The following is a 20,390-nucleotide window of genomic DNA, read 5'->3' as shown; positions in this document are numbered from 1 at the left end:
AATTATTTTAAGTCGTGCGGTTTGTGAGGTAATTATAACTCTGTTTAAGGGAATCAATGGTTAAGTATTTAGAATATTAATTTATTTTTAGAAAATCTATTTACAATTTTTTTTTGTATATTTTTCTTTCTCTAAGGAATATAATCATAATCACACTTATCAGATGGTTATAATATTAATTAACTTGTACATTAAATATATTCATTTCTTTTCGATATGGTTTTTCCAACCAAAAAATCAACTAGAGTGCAATAGTTTAATTGCTTGTTAATACAAATTAAACGTTCACTGTGGCGTATACGTAACTTTTTTTCTCTATTGAAAATATTTTACGCTAAATAAAAAGTTTCCAACCATTGATCAAATATTGAGGTCAGTCAGTCTTTTTTGATATTTTTCTAAGTGTTTGGTCTTATATTCCCAGTGGAAAGGTATTTGGTTTTGTGTGAAAATAAATCAAACAAAAATTTAATTCGCAGTATAAACTTTTTCTTTCTTTCGGTTGAAGCCTATATTTTTCTTCACCTTAAAAAATCACCCTTTCACCTAAAAAAAAAAAAGTGTATACATTTATTTTATTCGTGATTTCCTTGGCAAAGACAGTATTTTTAATAAGTTCATAAGGACCATTGATATTTTGGCACTTATAGAGGATTTTCCTTATTTCCACAAAAAACACCCTTTCCTCTGAAATATTTTTATAGACTTAGACTCTTGGTTACTGTGGTAAATGAAATATTTTAACCAATTTTCATTGAAATTTTTGTCGCAGCATTTTAGGTCGGTGGGTTCTTATTCTGAATTTAATCTTTCGTAAAAAAAAAAATCATGTGTGTAATTCACACGTGGTAGAAGTGAAACCTTAAAAAAATCATTTTTCTTGAAAAAAAAAAAAAAAATCGACAAAATCTACCTTTTTTTATTCTATCATCTTTAAATCCATGTTTTTTATATGACAACCTTTAATAAATTTTATATAATCTAAGATTATTTCACCTTTTACATGACGTATCAATCATATTTCTGCCATGCCTACAAAAAAGTAAGAATTTTTTAAAGCCAATTATGTCGACATTTCAAACTAAGATTACGGTACTTCCTACCTTGGTGGATGGTCATCGGCAACAGATCTCCACAGGTGTTTTGAGGTATTTTTAATTTCAATTTAAGATTGTGTAACTTGTGGAGCATGTACCGTTATGTGTGATATATCAAATAAAAGGTTATGTTATCAGCATGCGTATTAAAGTTAAATCAAATTCGTATGTGCACTAGATCAAAAGATATAACGTGTGTTGGAAAAGAACATCTTTTTACCGTTATCTCCGAATTTAGAATATGAAATTAATTGAAATTTTGTACAATTATAATTTATTTAATTACCTATCTACAATACAAATTTCATTCATCTATCTATTAAAAAAAGTTATAACAAGTTGAAGTCGTGTCGCGTTTTTGTTTCATCTTGTTTCAAATCACTACGATACTAAAGAAGTTTTCACTTCAAAAACACCCTTTTTTTATTATTCACAATTAGACGTGTGCTAACAATTTTTGAAAAAGTGGTAATTTTGCTGATTTTGCATGGTTTTTGACTGGCTTCAGAACCTTGGCTTTTATATGTAGGAGGCTTATACTTACCAAATATTAAAAATAGATATCTTAAATCAACTCGATATCTTCAATAGACGCAAAACTATAGTAACATGAAAATGACGTTTTGCAAAAGTTCGAATGCGGGTTGAGGGGAAACCACGCAACTTAAAATTAAATCATCATGGATTTGCTTCTTTACAGTCCTAGAGAACATCCCTACAAAGTTTGAGCAAAATCTAAAATGAGACAACAATTCCGATTAAACGCTTTCATACGGAATGACAGTAAAAGGTTCATAAAAATTGTTGTAATCGAGAGCGGTGAAATTTTTTTTTTTTTTTAACTTTTTAATTTGACCTTTTCATAATGCAGCCAGATTCATCGACTTTCCCTGGATTCCGATATTTTACCAATTTTATGCTTAATTTTACTCTGAGTCAAATTATCTCAAGTGGGCCACCTAAAACCGACTTCTCGAATTTGGTACTTTTTTTGTATATATTGGAAGATTTTTATGTTAAAAATAATATTCCAAAGTATTTTTGAAAAATTTCAATTTTGTTAAAAGTTATAAACAAATGAAATTTTTCAGGTCTTTTTGTTAAAATGGCTATATCTCAGTAATGAAATGATAAAAATAAATAAAACTTGGTACACATATTACCAATTGTATACACAACAATTTACTTAAAAAAAATTTTCAAAAAAAAAAATTATTTATATATAATTGATTTTGTTATAAACAATTGCATTTTATACTAACTTCTGGAGTATGTAGGAAAACCATTTTTCTTATATTCGATTTGAAATTGTATAAGCTTTCATTATCTGAAAGAAAATTTTAGTGCAATTCATAAGAAAAAAAGTTATGCATGTTTAAACTTTGCCGAATATTTATTTTTAATAGCACTTTTCAACTAAATTGAACTCTTTTTTTGCCACAAGAACCAAAATATACTTTTCTAGAGGTTTTTGGGGTGCTGAACTTGAATCCAAAGTCAGAAAAATTTTATTGGCCTCCGTTTTTGAAATATTACCGTTATAAAGAGCAAAAAAGCTTAATTTTTGCTGTTTTCGAGGTTATGTTTTTGTGTGGGATAATTCATTATAAACAAATTTGTAACGGTGTCTATTAGAACATATTTTATTCTTTCAAAAGCTGTTTAAATCTTTTCGATATCTCTTTTATACAATTATATCAAATTGAACTTGACTGTTTCGTCAATATCAAAGTAAGTTTCTCTACATCGTTGCTTTTTCCATCATTTAAAAAATCAGCAAAAATCACTAGATATAAAAAAATCTGTGAAATTTTAAAGACCCGAGAACATTTTCTGAAAAATGCAGTAAAGTTAAAACGTACAAAGAGCAGTTTAACTTATAAAAGAAGTAAAATCTTTAAAAGCATACATAGAATATTTAAACTGTTCTTCCTGTTCACTTGATCGCTCATCATTTTATTTAAAAGAAAAAGAACACACCAAATTGCAATGAGTTGAATTTTTGTAATACTGAGGACTGAGCAGTTATATTGAAGAGCAGATTGATTGAAAGCAGTTATCACAGTAGCAGCCTCAGCTCTATTCACAATGATAAATTGTATTTAATTCTTTTTGTCACCCTATTATCATGTGCAAAAATGTTTCTTCTTTGAATTTGAATTTCATTGCCCACCGTAAAACATGGAAATCTACCGAAAATAAAAATTGATAAAACTTTATGTTAATCAAATAAAGAGATAACATTTAATAAAATGTAAATAAAATAATTTTTTTCCGGCTATAAAAAGATGCTTCGATTAAGATAAAGTCATTAGTTTAGATCTTTAATTTGAAGTTGTCTTTAGTTCAAAAAAAAATATGAACTTTTCTACTTTTATCATTGCTGTAGTTGTGTTCTTAATTGTTGGTGTTCAACACTCAAATGCGGATCCAACACTTGTAATTCGAAATGGGTTTGAAAATGCCATTAATTTAGTTCAAAAGGCTGAAGACATGGCATTAAAACAATTATTATCAGTTGCAGAAGAACAAGTTCAGACCCAACCTACAGAAGCTAAAGAAACCATACAACAGGGTATTTTGGAAGCTGGCAAATTACTTTACACTGCCGGAATTTCAGTGTTTCAGGCACTTGGAAGAACTTTAGCACTTACAAACGATAAAGCAAAGAATGAACTTCAACAAGCTAGCATATTGATTCAAAAAGTTGGCTATGGAGCTATTGTTGCTGTAAAGGGAACGACAAGTTTGACAGATCAGGGAATCGATGCTGGAGGAGACAAAACTAAACAAGCTCTTAAGACTGTTCGCGAAACTTTCAAAGCTGCTATACAAGCTGTACTTAATGCACTAAAAATATCCCAGCAACATGCTATGAAGGCTATCAAAGATGCTCAAAGTAATTTTATGGAATTAAAAGTTCCAAAAGCAATGAATGCAAAAATGTCCCCACAAGGTCCAGAAGCTTCAGAATACATTACAAAAATAGATGAAGCTGCAGAGGATTCTATTGATCGGAATGGTAATGAAGACGTTATCAACGATCTGAGAGAAGCACTTATAAATGCAATTAATGATATTTCAAAAGCTACAAACGATGAAAAACAAATTATTGAAAATGTTCAAAACCCTTCAAGCATTCAACCTTTAGCTGCAATAGCTTTGTTCTCAAAACAATCGGATGCAATAAAAGAAGACATTCACAATGCTGTTTCGAATATATTTTTAGCTCTCGGATTTGCTGGACAAAAATCTGGCAATCAATCAAGTGACAAAATTGGATTGGCCATTACAACCGTTGACCAAGGCAAAGTTGACTTTTTTTATGAACTTGAATCGGCTGAAGTGCTAGCAATTTTCGGACTTAAATATCAAGTTAATTCACCTGGTATAGGAATCGATACGGCTTTGGATGCATTGCGTTATTGCCAATTAGTCTTTTTGCAGAAAGTTGTTGATGCAGCAAAAATTGCATTCGATGTACTTTAGAAGAAGATTTTAACCAACATCAACACTTGCAAGTCAACCTGAAATCTCTATCTATAATCTAAAGAATAGCTGAGAACCAGTTAAGTGTCTCCTGGGTTTGTTTTCAGTTTCGAGCATAACGGATAATTTTTTTATAACCTCAAAAATTTTGAAAATGTAAAAAAAAAACAATTTTTTAAAAAATAATATTTTTTTAATAAAATATTGTAAAAATTTACATTTTTGTATTTTACGTAAACTTGAATTTATTTTAAGACAAAATAATATTTTTTTGATTTTTTTTTTTGAAAAAGTGACAAAATTTGTTAAAAATGGAAGCACCAAAAAAAAAAAGGATTTTTGGAATCGTTGCTGTTCTTAATCCCAGTAATGAGGTGTTTTCAAAACTAGACTTCTCTCGGGTTTTTAGACCTTTAGTCAAATCACTTTATGTCAAAGACGAGGTTAAAAAATCTGGTAGTTCTGATTTTTGGCACTGTTGATTATAGATTTGACCCGATGAACATCCTTTAATGTCAAAAATGTACAAAAAAAATACCTGAATTTTTCTAATATTTGGTGATTTTGGCCCTTTTTTACTACTAAGTTTTTCGGGAATTTTGACTTTTAAAATTCGTTCCAATTTTTGTTCATTTTGTTTGGATATTTACTCGTACAAATATAACAATTTTTTAATAATGACAGTATCTATAGAGACGAGCTGTATAAAACTATGTCAAATTTTGTTATCCTTCCAAGATTCGTTCTCGATGGAAAATGCACACCTCTTCGTTAGAGACGGGGCTACCTTTGATGTCAAAAATGTTTTAGACAAGGTGCCGCTCTGTTATGCGATCCACGCCAATACCAGAAGCACAATATTTCACAAGTCCTTTTTTTAAACAAACAACCTTAAACTACTTTGATTTTAAGGAAATCGAAAATAAAAAACTAACAAAAAAATAAATATTTGTCAAAATTTACGAAAAAGTTTGATTTGTTATTTTTTTTTTTTGCTTATAAATTATATTTGTTATGGTTCGGTATGAAAAATATTTAATAATTTTTCAATCAAAATTTTTAAAGTTCCTTAATTTTTTGTTGTTAAAGGAAAATTCAAAGAAATTCTCGAAGGCGCACCTCAAGCAGACGAAGAAATGCTCGCAGACAAAGACGAAGACCAAGAAAAGAATCAAAACTTGAAACTCTCATGAAACAGCATGTACGAAAATTGGGAAAAAGTTTTCGTGTTACATGATGAGCATACCTCTACCTTTACCACCTCTCAATTGTGTACGCAAATTGAAAAACCAAGAAGAAAAGTCTCATGTCAAACATTCCTGTGAACATTTCCTCATTTTCATCATCATCATTTCTTGTCCTTTTCTCTTTTTTTGTGTGTGTGACATAAATTTAAGATATTCATATTAAAGGATCATTGTTCTCATCTATAATCCAATTCAATTGACTTTTCAAACAATCGATTGTTGCAAATCCTTCTTATTTTATGCCATAATCGATAGCCCCCCCCCCCCCCCCCCCCCCACCGAATTGTCTGATTTTCAAACTGGAAGAATTGAAAGGATCTCACTCGATTCTATTTCTCTTTCCTCAATCCCTTGGCCCTGTCGCATCACACCGCGCACCGCAGATTACAGTTATAACCATCAGTAAGTAATGTTTGTCCTTATTTTCAATTGGAAATTGAATTCCCAGTCATGGCTTCATATTTTCTATCATTGTGCCTTTCTGTGTGTGTCTCTCTCTCGCCGCCATCACATCTCCCATCCCATCAGCATCCAGGATGATGATAATTCTTTTCATTTTACCGACAAACCATTTCCTTCTGTGCAATGAATCCCTCAGATGGTTTATCCTTTTCTCAAAATGTTGAATGAACACAGAGCACACAAAAAATCAATTACCTTTCTTGATTCCCAGTTTATAGAAATCTCTCGTGGATTCACCGATTTTCATTTTTTTTTTTTTTTTTTCTTTAAATTAGAAAAAAATAAAATGGATAAAATTGTCCAAGGAAGTTGAAAAGTTTTCATCTTGATATGTTGGGGATAGTTACATCCACACATACAAAAAAAAAAATAAAGGAAAGAAAATCAAGTTTAATTTAAAAACTTCCAAATCTCTTTTAGTTGTGTCTGTATAATATGCATCTATCTTTTGTCACAAGGCAACCCATTGTGTCGTATCTTTCAAATCGAAAAAAAAATAAAAGAATTATTGTAAAATATTTGAGACCGAAATCACACTTGCGATAAAAGAAAGAAAATCAACATTTTTCATACAAAAATCCTTGAGCCTAAAGCAAATAGTTTTAGTCAAAATGAAGTTTTGACAGAAAATCGCTAGAAAACCAAAAAAAAAGAACATTGGACCGAAGGAATAAGATATTGAAATGTTCCTCCTCCCGACAAGGTTACTTTGGATGGAATGTCCTTGACCCTTTTACTGTCTGAATGCAAATTTGATATGACACGAATGTTTTGAACAACCTTTAACTTTTTATAGTTATTTGGGTTTTGTGCAAATGCATTTCGAGAATGTTCTTGAATTCAAAAGGCCAAAAAGATAAATATTTTATCGAAAGACATTTGGTAAGGCGGTTAACTAATGAAGAAAACAATCGAAATTGGTATCCGTTCTGGATTTTTGATTAGTTTCAGTGTCAGCAGTCTTGTGCTCAGAATGTCTGACAATTTCATTAAAGTATTCATGAAGTCAAGTTGTTTTTTTTTTTTTTTTTTTTTTTGAAGTAAGTAAATTTCAATATTTAATAGTTACATATTTGAATAAACTCTTGCGAATGGAGCAAATTCGTTCAAGAGTTTTTATTGCTGAATATGATTCCTTATCATAAAAGTATGCTTCAGCCAAAAAGGCTACTAAACCCATTGGTCCTTTTCTCAGAAAATGGCAGCACTGGTCGGTTTTAAATTTTTTTTTTTCATTATTTAACTTGAAAACTAAGCCCAACTTTAAAATGGTATGTAGCATTTTTTTGAGACCCTCCAGAGGAGTTTTTGGAATTAATTTTTTTAGACCAAAAATAACGGTACCTGTCATAAACAAATTTCAACAAAAAGTTTAATTTTCTCGAAAACGGCTCCAAGGTCTATCTCTTTATGAATTTTTTTTTTCGAATATCATTAACCCTATGTAGGCACACCTCTTTTTGGAGAATTTGGTTTATACTTTTTCATGTCGCTAGAACTTTTTTCGATCCCACTATTTTATAGGGAATCATTTCATATATGAAATTGATGTAGAATATTCCGAGGAATTCGAATATTGTATTCAAAATTCAAAAAAATGTATTTTCACCCTTATAAAGACACTTTTTTGTGACCACTTTTAATTTTTGTTCTGCCAAATTTGCACCCGTGGTGCCGACAGAGGGTTAATAACGGTACCTGCCATAGAACCGTTTATTTTTTTTTTTCCAAATTGTTCGATTTCAAGGAAATTATTATACAAAAGCATTTACATAATAATTTAAATATAAGCCAAAAATAAAATTTTGAAAAAAGTAATTTTTGGATTTAAAAAAAATTTAATTTTTGTTTTTTTATCGAATTTCCTAAAACGGAACATCGATTTTTTTTGAAATTTTTGTTTTAAGTGTTGATTAATAATAACACTGGTCAACAAAATTGAACTTTTTTTTTGCCACAAGAACCAAGATATACTTTTCTAGAGGTTTTTGACGTGCTGAACTCGAATCTGAAGTGAAAAAAATTTGATTGGCCTCCGTTTTTGAGATATTACCGTTATAAAATGCTAAAAAACGTAATTTTGGCTGTTTTCGAGCTTCAAATTTTATGTGGGGTAATTCATTTTAAACAAATTTGTACCGATGATTTTAAGAACAGAATATTCTTCTTTAAAAAACTGTTTAAATTTTCCCGATATCTCTTTTATTGCTCGAGATATCTTAAGTTTCAGTTAGTAAGCCAAAGAGAAACTAAATTTAATCTAAAGTTTAAGTCCCTGGGCATACAATTTTTGCCACAAGAACCAAAATATACTTTTCTAGAGGTTTTTGAATCCCTAAATTCAAATCTACAATCATAAAAATTCTATTAGCTTCCGTTCTTGAAATATAACCGTTATAAGAAAACCATTTTGTTGCATCTTATAACGGTAATATTTCCGGAACGGAGGCCAATAGAATTTTTTTTAATTTCGGATTCGAGTTCAACAACCCAAAAACCTCTAGAAAAGTATATTTTGGTTCTTGTGGCAAAAAAATTTAATTTGGTTGGCCAGTGCTGCATCTGAGTCAAAGACTGGTCCTTAATTTTTTAATATCTCGGACAGTAAAAGTGATATCGGAAAGATTTAAACATTTTTTGGAAGAATAAAACCAGTTCTTATAGACACCGTTATAATTTTTTTCAAAATGAACTACACCACATAAAAACAAAACCTCGAAAACAGCCAAAATGACGTTTTTCGGCATTTTCTAATGGTAATATTTCAAAAACGGAGGCCAATACATATTTTCTCACTTCATTTTCGAGTTCAGCACATCAATAACATATAGAAAAGTATATTCTGGTTCTTGTGGCAAAAACCTTGTTGACCAGTGTAATTACTACAAAATAGCATACCAACTTTATTTTTTTTTTTTTTTTTTCAAAAAAATGTTTTATAAAAAATTAATTCAAAAAAAAAAACGGATTTGAAATTTTTTTTTCTAAAAATGCATCTTTATAAAAGAAATTAAACTGCATACTTTTCTTGGAGCTCAATTTCTTAAAAGAGCTGTTGTTTTTTTTTTTCATTTGAAGAACAAATTTTATTTTATTTTTTTTTTTTTAATTTTTTTTATTTTCATTTACCTACTAAACAAAATTTTTTATATAAAAAGTCTTACAAATTTCAACAATTTGAATTCCAAGAGGAAGTTCGTGCAACCCAGTCGTGCATTTAATTTTTTTTTTTTTTTAACGATAGAAATGCACCATTTCAAAAATTAGCACTTTTATTTGTTTTTGACTTTAGAGTTTTTTTTTATTGAAGCAACTTTTTTAAATGCGATAAAAAAGTAATAATAACACGGTGTAACACTCAAAATATACGCGGGCGGAGACCTATCAGGTTTTGTAGAACTAGTTGCACTGAATACGAAACGGTATTTGAAAATCCCCTAACACCCCCAAAATCTGGAGTTACGGGCAAAAAACGGTTTTTTGGACCTTCACCCATTGAAAAAATTCTAGCTTCGACAATTTTTTACCCATTTTTTGAAAAATTATTTTATCAGATTTTTCTTTTTTCAAAATATTTTTTGTTTTTATTTGTTTTTATTTTTCAATTTTCTCAAAAACTAGAAGACATAGAAACATATAGTTTTCACTGTTCGATAAGGAATTAATTGAGGCAGTTTTCTGTCTAAGGTCCAATTTATTCACACTCCATTAAATTTAAAGTCGCCATTAAAAAAGGGAAATTTTAAAATTTGTATGCGATTTGACAGTTTTATAATTTTTAATGGAGCCTTTAAAAATAATGGAGAGTGAATAAATTGGGCCTAAGTAATTTATTTACTAAAATTCACAGTCTGGAGTAAAAAACCGTTTTTTGCCCGTAACTCCAGATTTTGGGGGTGTTAGGGGATTTTCAAATACCGTTTCGTATTCAGTGCAACTAGTTCTACAAAACCTGATAGGTCTCCGCCCGCGTATATTTTAAAACCTCATTTTTGTAACACCGTGTAATTGGTACATAAGTTTTGGACTCTGAAGTTAACTGAACTTGAAGGATTGATTAAATAAAACCTTATAATTACAAAAAAAAAATTAAATTGCATTTTTATGACTTTTTGTGCGATTGTGTGTATGTTATTTTTTTGTTTTTTTTTTTTTTGTAAATAAGCTTTTCAGTAACGAAGAGGATATTTCGAACATCAAAAGTAACAGCTTCTTTGAAATTAATCAAATGATTCACAATTTAAATTTTATCAGTAAAAAACAGAGTATTGAAAATTCAAATTCATTATTTTTATTGCTTAAAAAGGATCAATCCTTTAAAGGTTATCGCTCTTGAAAAGCAAACAAATAAAAATTAAAAAAAAAAAAAACATTTGGCTTCCCTCTATATTCCTCTACCTACACAAATCGCGATTAAACTAAAATATTAAAATAAAATAAAAGTAAAAAAAAAATCAAATAAAAAAAAACACCATAAACACTGAAATCCCCTTAAAATAAAATAAATTAATGACCATTTTATAGGATCAATTCAAATTTGATTTGTGCTTCGGACTATCTCCACCTATGTATGCATGTTCGATAGTTTATTCAGTTAATGGTTGTAGAAACCAAAGCAAACCACTTTCCAGCCAATTCGGAAATCGTTTTTTTTTTCACCGATTTTTTTTTTTGATTTTTTCGATTTTTTTTTATTAAGTGGACGCACTCCAATCGATTAAAATTCAAATTGAATCCCATTGTGCGTTTAAATTGTGTTTGTCTGTGGATGCATTTAATTGCATTGGAATAAATCACAAGGACATTTTATTTAATTTTTTTTTTTTTATTGTATTCCTCTTGTTGTTTTTTGTTGTTGTTGGTGTTGTCGTGTATTATTGAGGACTTTGTTGTGTTGAGAGAGGACCTTTAGCTATATTATATTTGTTGGTACATGGTAAATTGGGGGAATTTTAATTAATTGATGAAATGCGACATTATGCGATTGGATTTGCACTTTATATGATCACTTTAATGAATGCGATTAATTATATGTATGTGTTGTTTTGTGGAGTGTTAGAGAGTAGGTATTATATGTTGATGCATTTTGTTTTTAGAAATTAGGCTTTGAGGTTTTGTTTTTTTTTTTAATTGTTTAACATTATCGATGTGGAAATTGGAGACTATATACTATGAATTGCTTTTAAGGGATAAACCTATTTATTAAAACAAAAGTGCGGAAAGAGAGATTGTGTTGATTTGATGGAGCTTAATTTGTACAACACATAAACTCAATGCGCTTAATTTGTTTGTGTCTGCTTATTTAGAGTAATATTGCGTGTTTAGATATTGGATATAGTCTTTTTTAATTTAATCCTATTGTGAACAACTGTTTAAATAATTACCTTGGTATACGAAATTTAAATGGATTTCAATAAATATGTCGAAATTGATGTTAAATATAGAAACAATTATAGAAATGTGAGGAAATAGAAACTGAATTTGTTTTGGTTTTTAGATTTTAGTATTTTCTATTATTTGTTTTAGGTAAATTTTGTATAAATATGTTGTTTGGGAATAAATCTAAATTTCAATTATACTCAATTGATTTCAAATTAAAATATGACTTTTATGTTCTAAAATCTGGAAATTATAATGTTTATTTTAAAAATAGCTCGGTTTCTACCTGGTCCTCCACATTTATATATATCGTGTTAGGTGTCACCGGTCTTCACTTGTGGCCTTGTGGCCACTTTTTAGACAAAGTTTTCTCTTTATTCAATTCAGAAACTGGTGAATTAAGGGTATAAATTTCGGAAAAATTAGGACATTAAAATAAATCAAACAGCGTATTTTTTTAACAATCTCAGCTTATTGTATTCTTAGGAAATTTTTGATGCTATCACCGTACCTTAACCCATGACAATCTGACTTCTCTGAATATAATTATGCATGAAAAATCTTTATTATTGGAAATTAAGAATCTTCATACCAATTTCCGGGGCTAAAAAACTAAATTTTATCTACGATTGATGGCCTTTATATCAATACAAGTTTAATTTTAGTCTATGTTGTTTTCTTTTCCTTTTATTTATGATTTGAATACAAGAAACCATGTTCCGAGATTAAGAAGAACCAAGCCTCATGAGTTTATGGTCTAAAAAAAAAAACATGGGAAAGTATTAAAAGTTTAAACTTTCCCCAAAGTGATTTTAAAAAGTTAAGAAAGAAAAATCTGATGTCGATCTCTCAAGATTGGTCCTGATAAAGAGGTGTTTTTAGTGGTTAAGAGTCCCACACTACTTGGTGTCGAATACTACCAAGTGTCTTTTGAAGATTTCCTCCCGTCAAAAAAAAAAAGTTGCCACATGCAACTTGCCACTTCCAACTTGCCACATCCAACTTGCCACGTGCATTTTGCCACATGCAACTTGCCACATGCTACTTGTCACACGCAACTTGCCACATGTCTCGTGGTACTTCCAACATGCCACATGCACTTGCACCATGATTCATGCCACATGGTACTTGGCACATGCAACTTGCGACATGAAACTAGCAACTTGCCCCTTGTTCCGTGTTTTTTTTACCGTGCTGCGGCGTACTACATTTTTAAATACTAAAGTACTACCAACTCCAAAGGTGAAACGACAGCCCTGCTGCCCAATTGTCTCGGAGATGGCAATCGCGTCATAATCCCTTTGACATTCTTGTCAAAAAACAAATTTTCATACCCACCGTCCCATAAGAAGTATAACTTCAAAAAATGAACAATCAGGAGCGGTTAGGTTAGGTTATATGGGCTGACAGTTGATTTTGTTACCGTCACACTTAGATCAATGTAGATCCCTTGTGATACCCTGAAGTATTGTAACTTCATGAAAAAGTGTTAACCTATGAATGCTATGGTTGTTCAAGCCATTTGAAGGACTTGACAAAGTTCAGTAGGCTATTGCCTGAGAGTTCCGATAATTCTTCTAATTCATTAAAGAAGTAGTTTCCTAAGAATTTTTTCCTAGTGCGACAGAGTGCGGTTAGCAAAAGATATGATTGTCTCTTGGGAAAAAAGCTTGTTAACGTCAAATTTTCCCAAAACATTGCCTGGTAGATTTGGCGAGGGTCACATTTATGATATTTTGCGCCGGCAAACAGAAGTGCATTTTAAATTTTGTCGACAAAAATCATTTGCATGGCTATTTCATGTCGAAAAATGATGGTATTTGGTAAATTGGAAAATACTAGCAGCAACATGTTTTTTTATTCGAAGCAATTCATAATTTAAAAAAATTTGTTTTCCAACTTTCTTCAAAATGAAGACTGCCAGAATAAGCGTTTAAATACATTTTTTTTTAGAACTGAATTTGAGCTTAATTATTATAATTATATGAAAAATGTGTGATCTTGTATTTGGGTATCTGCACGATCTTCAAAATGCACCAATTCGGTAAAACACGGTTTGAAGCCCAATTTATTCACTCTCCATTAGATTTGAAATCAACAATAAAAATTTTAGATCTGTCAAATCGCATATATGTATACCAACATCTGTATTTTAAAATTGGAGTGTTGATAAATTGTGGATAAGAGCTATTTTTCTTAATGAGCAACAATTTTGAAGATTTTCCAATCAATTTTCATAATAAAATTGCCAATATATTATTACCACTTGTTTAATCAATCAAATAGAATTTGATATTCTAAGCTAGAATACGAAGTAAAAGAATTAGATTCTTACATGAAATTCCGAAATTAGACTATTTTTTTGCTACTTAGGTCGCGTTTTCGTCAGAAAGTGTATTTATCGGAGCAATATCATGCCCTTTTTTTAACGTAAGCTATTAACTTAAACTTACATTCCAAATGAATTATATTTAAACGTTTATTTTTGTTTCTCTGTCTGCTCCCAGAAACAAAAAACCCAAGTACACAAAAAAGAAGTGATTAAAGAATAACAATTCACAAGTTTTGTTTTGTACCTGACCTTTCACCTGCCTTCTCCAAAAGGGGTTAAATATAATATCAAATTCTGCTATACATCCTAAATACACATAGACTGAAAGCCGCCTATAGAAAAAAATGCCTAACTTAATATTGAAAGCCATTTCGAAAACAAGACATTAAGTAAATGGCAAAAACCCTAACAATCAATTCCCTTTTATTTATGTTAAGATATTTACCTTTTCAAACTTCCCTTTCAGCTTTTCCGAATTGAAATTATATTCTTCCATTAGGTGATATTGAATAGCAGTAGTATAGCTTTTGCTTTTGCACATAAAAAGGAATTCTCTCTTTCAATGTATCTTTACTTAACAAGATTTTATTGTGCTAAGGTTGGCATTATTCTTAGGAATTGAATCATTAGGAATGATTGATTAATGAATAATGTCCGAAGACAATGAAGCTGATTTTTATGTATCATTGGTTTCATTTTCATATATAAAATAAGAAGATCTTCTTTCAAAGGACAGAGAGGTCCTTATTGGTTGTCTTAATTAAAGAATAGTGAAAAAAGGTTTTCCTAGAATATATGAACTGAAGAAAAATACTTACTTATGAGAATAAAGTCAATAAACCCTAATTATGTAGGCTTTTGGGAATGGTCTATATAAAATATTGACCAAACATTTATGTTTGAATAAAGATTTCGAAGAATTTCTCGACAGACTTTTACTCAATCACATCCCACATATTTTATATAATTAAAGGATTCTTAGAACTTTTTTTGAGAAAATTAATTAAATCTTTCTCAGGACTAATTTTTCAATTTAGCAAGTCATCATCTTTCAAAAACTAATTACAATCTTTTGTCATCCTTTTTGCTTATAATCTGTTTAAGTGGTCCTAAACTTGAAACTTCCACTCAACTTGTTTGTCCAATTTCCGGGGAAATGTCCTTGAATTGAAAACTCTTTACGCCCTCATAAAATCTCAAGAAAATATAAGCAAAACTTCGATTCGACTATGGGCTAATTTTCTTCAGTCTATCTCTCTCTCTCTCTTTTTCTTTCTCTAGAGCGTTATTCGCCACTAAATTTCATCTGCAATGTGGCTTAAACAGTTTTCTTATAAATTTTGCAAATATTTAACAAAAGCATGAAATTATTGTTCATGGAGAATTATCCCACATAATTCACTTAAATGCATTTCAATTAAAAATTCACAGCTTCTTTATGGGAAACATGGACTGCGTCGTGGAACTTAGGACGACTCACTACACCCCCCCATTTTTGTCTCACTCATACTTCCTTATTTTATATATTTTTGGATTTGAAGGAAGAAGGATAAACTTTTTTGAGAGAGAGGAAAGAAAAGTTTATGGATGTGGTCGAAACAAAAGCGCTTAGCATTTTCTACTCGTATAGTTAGATATTTATACAAGTCGTATAGAGAGTCTAGGTATTATTGGAAATGAGAGAGGAAGGATCTAACTCTTGAAAGTGGTGACCCGTCTATCGGATATCAAAATTCCAAACTAAAGGAAGATTGTTGCGGAAAGTTTTGTGCATAGATTTTGTGGTATAACCAATTAGAAGATTTATGGCTTAGATAAACCATACTGTGCCAAGTTGGCGATTTTATATAGTTAGAGTACCTGCAAGTTGCGAGGCGGCTGCCAATGCAGGTTTTGGAGTTTCTTTTTTTAGTTTTTTTCTCTCTACTTAGTTGTTGAACAGATTGTTTTGGGTTTGGTAAAAGTTTTTGCTAGATGCAAAAAAGTTTCAACAACAAGTTAGTTGAAAATGGGTAAAACTGTGCGTAAGTTTGATGTTTTTTTTTTTGTTCTCTTTTTTTAACTTATAAAAGTTCAATTAAGCTGTGTTAACTTATTTTGAGTAAGTCAACTTCAATGATCTTTAATTTTTATTCTGTTTTGGGATGATTTGTTCTATTTTAAATGATTTCTAATGGATCGTGAAGATAAAATTGATCGGCTTCGAAATGTTAGGAAAAGAAAAAAAAACTTTGGTTGGAAATATCTCAGGAACCAGACCTCGAAGAAACTTTTAGTTTTCAGTCATGAAAAGAATTTAAAGAGACCTTTCTTTTAATGTCTCACTCGATAGATTCGGAGGAAATTTTTAAAAATGGATTTTTTTTTGGCAAGGGATTAACCTTGATTTTTTGTCAAAAATGTTAAAAAAAATAAATTTGTAATTTTTTATCAGAATGCATAGGCCTTTTCACTGCGAACTCATATCTGTAAACCAAAACTTGTTTCGAGACTTTGGTCAAAAGATATCGGCTTCGAAATGTAGGGAAAAGAAAAAAAAACCTTTGGTTTAGAATATTATAGGATCCAGATCTCCAAGAAAGTTTTTGTTTTCAATTTTGAATAGAGTTTAAAGAGACCTTTCTTTTGATGTCTCACTCGATGGATTCAGAGGAAATTTTGAAAATGGATTTTTTTTTGGCAATGGCCTTGATTTTTTTCTCAAAAATCTGTAAAGATAAATTTGTAGTTTTTTTTACTGAAATGCATAGTCCTGTTCACTGCGAACTCATATCTGAAAACAAAAACTAGTTTCGAGACTTTGGTCAAAAGATATCGGCTTCGGAATGTAAGTAAATAAAAGAAAAAAAAATGTTTAATTGGAAATATCTCTGGAACGAGACCTTCAAGAAACTTTTAGTTTTCAGCAGTGAATAGAGATTAAAGAGACCTTTCTTTTGATGTCCCACTTGACAGATTTAGGTGAAATTTTAAAAAATGGAATTTTTTTTGCCAAGTTTGTTTTTTTCTCAAAAATCTGAAAAAAAAAATAAATTTCTAATTTTTGTATCGAAATGCATAGGCCTGTTTACTGTGAACTCATATCTGTAAACCAAAACTTGTTTCGAGACTTTGGTCTCAAAAGATATCGGCTTTGGAATCTAAAAAAAAAAAAAAGAATAAACAAAAAAAGTTTATGGTTAATAGTAGTTGCTTAATAGTATTGCTTGCTATCCAATCCTTTATTATCAGAAGAATAATTATCACGTATCTATCCTAGTTTGCTACATAATGACATACTTTCACCTCCCGTTTATTAATCAAGGATATACAAATTCACACTAAAACAATTCATTTGTGTGTTCTTCTCAAAGGTAGATTATTATTATAATGGTTAAAGCTTTTTCCAAAAACCATATTAATTTGTATTTCCAAATTGTTATGATGTGGTTAATGAAATCGTGTTCAGAATTCTTAATATAGCGATAATATTAATGCTCCTGGGGTCAGTATTGCTTGTGAATATTTGCAATTGTTTCATTATACATAGCTATCTTCCAACAAAACCTCCCAAACACGAACAAAAATATTTTATAAAAAAAAAAAATTGAATTTTATTTGATTCGCATTTAATTTTATTTATAGGAACACTGACATTCACACAAGAGTACAAAGAGATACAAAATCACACACACACACATGTAGACATTTATATATATTTAAAGAAGATACCATATTCTGGCCACAAATGGTACGTTAAATGGATTATATCCTGGCTATTTCCTTTTCCGGTTTAATTCATTTGAAATTATGTGGCATAACGTTTTGAGTATAGATTGTGCAAACATTTAGTTAAATTCACACTTGAATGTGGGAATGGTGTTGATGCATGATGTGGGCTTGCCTTTTGCATTTGGACACACACGTGTGTGCTGTGAATCATATTTAACATGAGTATTTAAACTACGTATTTGACAGACAGAAAATTAAAGTTCATCATTTTTGACACTATTTTCACTAGTTTCAACTGGGAACAACTCATCCCATAGACGATATCTCTCCAAAAACGGTTCTTCACCGAGTTGAATTTCCTTATCATTGTACAGACAGTAGACGTTTTCTTTAGTTGATGGCAACCACTTTACACCATTGACATCGCTTGGGACCCTTTAAAAATTGTTATTAAATAACTCTCCAATTTTATTCTTATAACAATTAATATTTCACCCAGTTTCAGAAAATGAAGCCCACCATTTTCCATATCGTTCAGCCATAAACACATCAGAATCATCAAGATCTCTTTCATCCCACTTAAAAATATATTGGAGATCATCGGCATGTAAGACACCTAGAACATCAAAAACAAGTTTAAAAAAAAAAAACTCTCCAAAACAACACATTTCCTTTACCTCTTGGTTTACCATTTTCATCAGGAAAAATACTAAACTTCCCAGAATAGTCAAATCGATAATAGTATACATCAACATACTTTCTTGCCAAATGAACCAATCTATAAACTCCATGACCAATAATAGCATCCGAGAAAATCTCTCCAAAATTGCCAAATGGTTGATCTTGAATAAGTTTGTCCTTCAAGTAAAACTTTTGAATTTTTTTACTTTTTTCCACAGCATTTTTGTCCAATTCAAAGGTTAACACTTCGGGAGCATATTTCTCAAAGTTCAAACTGATATCATTCAAAAAGCCTATATTGCTTGCATGTTCTAAAAATTTCAAAAAAATTTAGTACACAAAAGAAAGAAATTATTATAAAGTAGTTCCATACGATAAATATTGAAAAAGGCAAGTTCATCTTTTGTAATTCCTGTCATTACTGGAACTTTATTGAATTCTCCCTTCGCAAAGACATTTGTTGGAGTGTCAAGTAGAAAATGTCCATCGACTTCATAATTCCACTTTAAATCAATAAATCCATAAGGTTCATAAGTTTTACAAGCATCAATTATTTTTTCCCATGAAACATTTCTCAAACAATCTACTACATTTTTAGAATTGTATAAGGGGCAGCTAACTAACTTAGCTAGTTTTCTAGTCCAATGCAGATTATCCACAGTAAAGTGATTTGTAGCTGAACCACTCATAGCTATTGCTTTATGGAACAGTCCTTTGGATAGTGGCGAAGCCATATGAAGTGTCACTGCCATTCCACCAGCACTCATACCGAATATTGTCACTGATTTCTGATTGCCGCCAAAATTCGAAATATGATCTTGTACCCATTGCAAAGCCATAACCTGATCAAGATAACCATAATTTCCACGAGCATCTTCATTTTTAGTACTCAAAAAACCCAATGCTCCAAGTCTATAATTCATAGTGACCAATACAATATCTTGATTCATTAACAACCCTGGACCAGATTCCAATTCACTATGACTTGTTCCCAGGAAATTCGAACCACCATGAATGTAAACCATCACTGTTTTGCTTGCACTTAGATCGCGTGTATAAACATTTAGTACTAAACAATCTTCAGACATAGATTCTCTTGGATATCTTGGTTGAGGGCAAACGTAGCCATCTTTAGTGGCGTCAAGAATAGAATTTCCCCATGTCGTAACACTTACGGGTGCTTTGAAACGTTTATCTCCGATAGGTGCTTGGGCATATCTTATACCACGAAATGCCATGAATTCATGATTTTTGCTTGTTTTTAACACAGAACCTTTGAGTTTACCTAAACTTGTTTCGACAATAGGTTCATCTTTGGCGAGAGCAATGCTCAAGGAAAATGTCACGCAGAGACAAACTAATGATAGCTTCATTCTTGCGCGGGACTATATTCAATACTAAAAACTAAATTGTTGGTGTAGGATATTATTGTGCAATGTCTGATGATCGTGATATGTATTAGTGTGACCATGCCTTAGCATTTGAAGATAGATATTATAAAAAGTTTGTAATACAAAATATTTCATATATGTACTAAAAATCCACTCATCCAAAAATTGTGGTCTTAAAAGTATAAAGCAATAAAGTATGTTCATTCGATCCTTACAAACCGCCATATTCAATTTTATGTGATGTCACATAGCCTATGATCAGCAAACAAACAAGACGTTTCTAAAGACACTTCTCTTTTCAAATTTTGATAAGTACTTTAGAAGTTGTGATGGAAGAGATGAACCTTCAAACATAAACACCGGTCAAACACATAGCTCTCTTTTTGCCTTTGCTAAACGAACTTGTGGATGTTAATTAAATATTTTCTTTTACAATATTCAGTCTTAACTTGATTTAGTACGGATCAAACTGACTGCAAATTATAACTGAACAGAAAAACTGGGTTAAAAATAACTTTAAGTCTGCTCAGTGGGAGTGGTACACGATTTTTATTTTTTTGTTTTTAATAATAGATATTCTAAAATTAGAAAAAAAAACAAC

At 30.5% G+C, this 20,390-nt stretch overlaps 1 protein-coding gene and 1 long non-coding RNA gene across 2 annotated transcripts; one reads left to right on the top strand and one right to left on the bottom strand.

The window, feature by feature from the left end:
* Positions 1-5,258: 5,258 nt before the first annotated feature.
* LOC129918741 (uncharacterized) lies at positions 5,259-6,024 on the top strand. The gene is made up of 2 exons (XR_008772996.1): positions 5,259-5,608; positions 5,676-6,024. It is a non-coding gene; the product is annotated as an uncharacterized LOC129918741 (long non-coding RNA).
* Positions 6,025-17,583: 11,559 nt separating this feature from the next.
* On the bottom strand, positions 17,584-19,812 carry LOC129918737 (juvenile hormone esterase-like). Its single transcript, XM_055999451.1, has 4 exons — positions 18,772-19,812; positions 18,395-18,709; positions 18,213-18,333; positions 17,584-18,152 (listed from the first exon to the last, which is right to left on the bottom strand). Exons 1-4 carry the CDS (start codon positions 19,769-19,771, stop codon positions 17,972-17,974), a joined length of 1,617 nt encoding a protein of 538 aa, XP_055855426.1. The 5' UTR covers positions 19,772-19,812; the 3' UTR covers positions 17,584-17,971.
* Between the last annotated feature and the right edge of the window lie 578 nt (positions 19,813-20,390).

The sequence above is a fragment of the Episyrphus balteatus genome, chromosome 4 (assembly GCF_945859705.1).
Source record: "Episyrphus balteatus chromosome 4, idEpiBalt1.1, whole genome shotgun sequence".
NCBI lineage: Eukaryota > Metazoa > Arthropoda > Insecta > Diptera > Syrphidae > Episyrphus > Episyrphus balteatus.
The sequence above is the reverse complement of the archived record's forward strand: the minus strand, read 5'-3'. Positions and strand labels throughout refer to the sequence as shown.

Bases quoted from the DNA above. Each gene is read 5' to 3' on its own strand.
- LOC129918737 (XM_055999451.1), bottom strand. From the start codon at position 19,771: ATGAAGCTATCATTAGTTTGTCTCTGCGTGACATTTTCCTTGAGCATT. The intron at 18,710-18,771 runs GTATGGAACTAC...TGAAATTTTTAG, and splicing joins TGCCTTTTTCAATATTTATC to AACATGCAAGCAATATAGGC. The intron at 18,153-18,212 runs GTGAAATATTAA...CAATTTTTAAAG, and splicing joins GCTTCATTTTCTGAAACTGG to GGTCCCAAGCGATGTCAATG.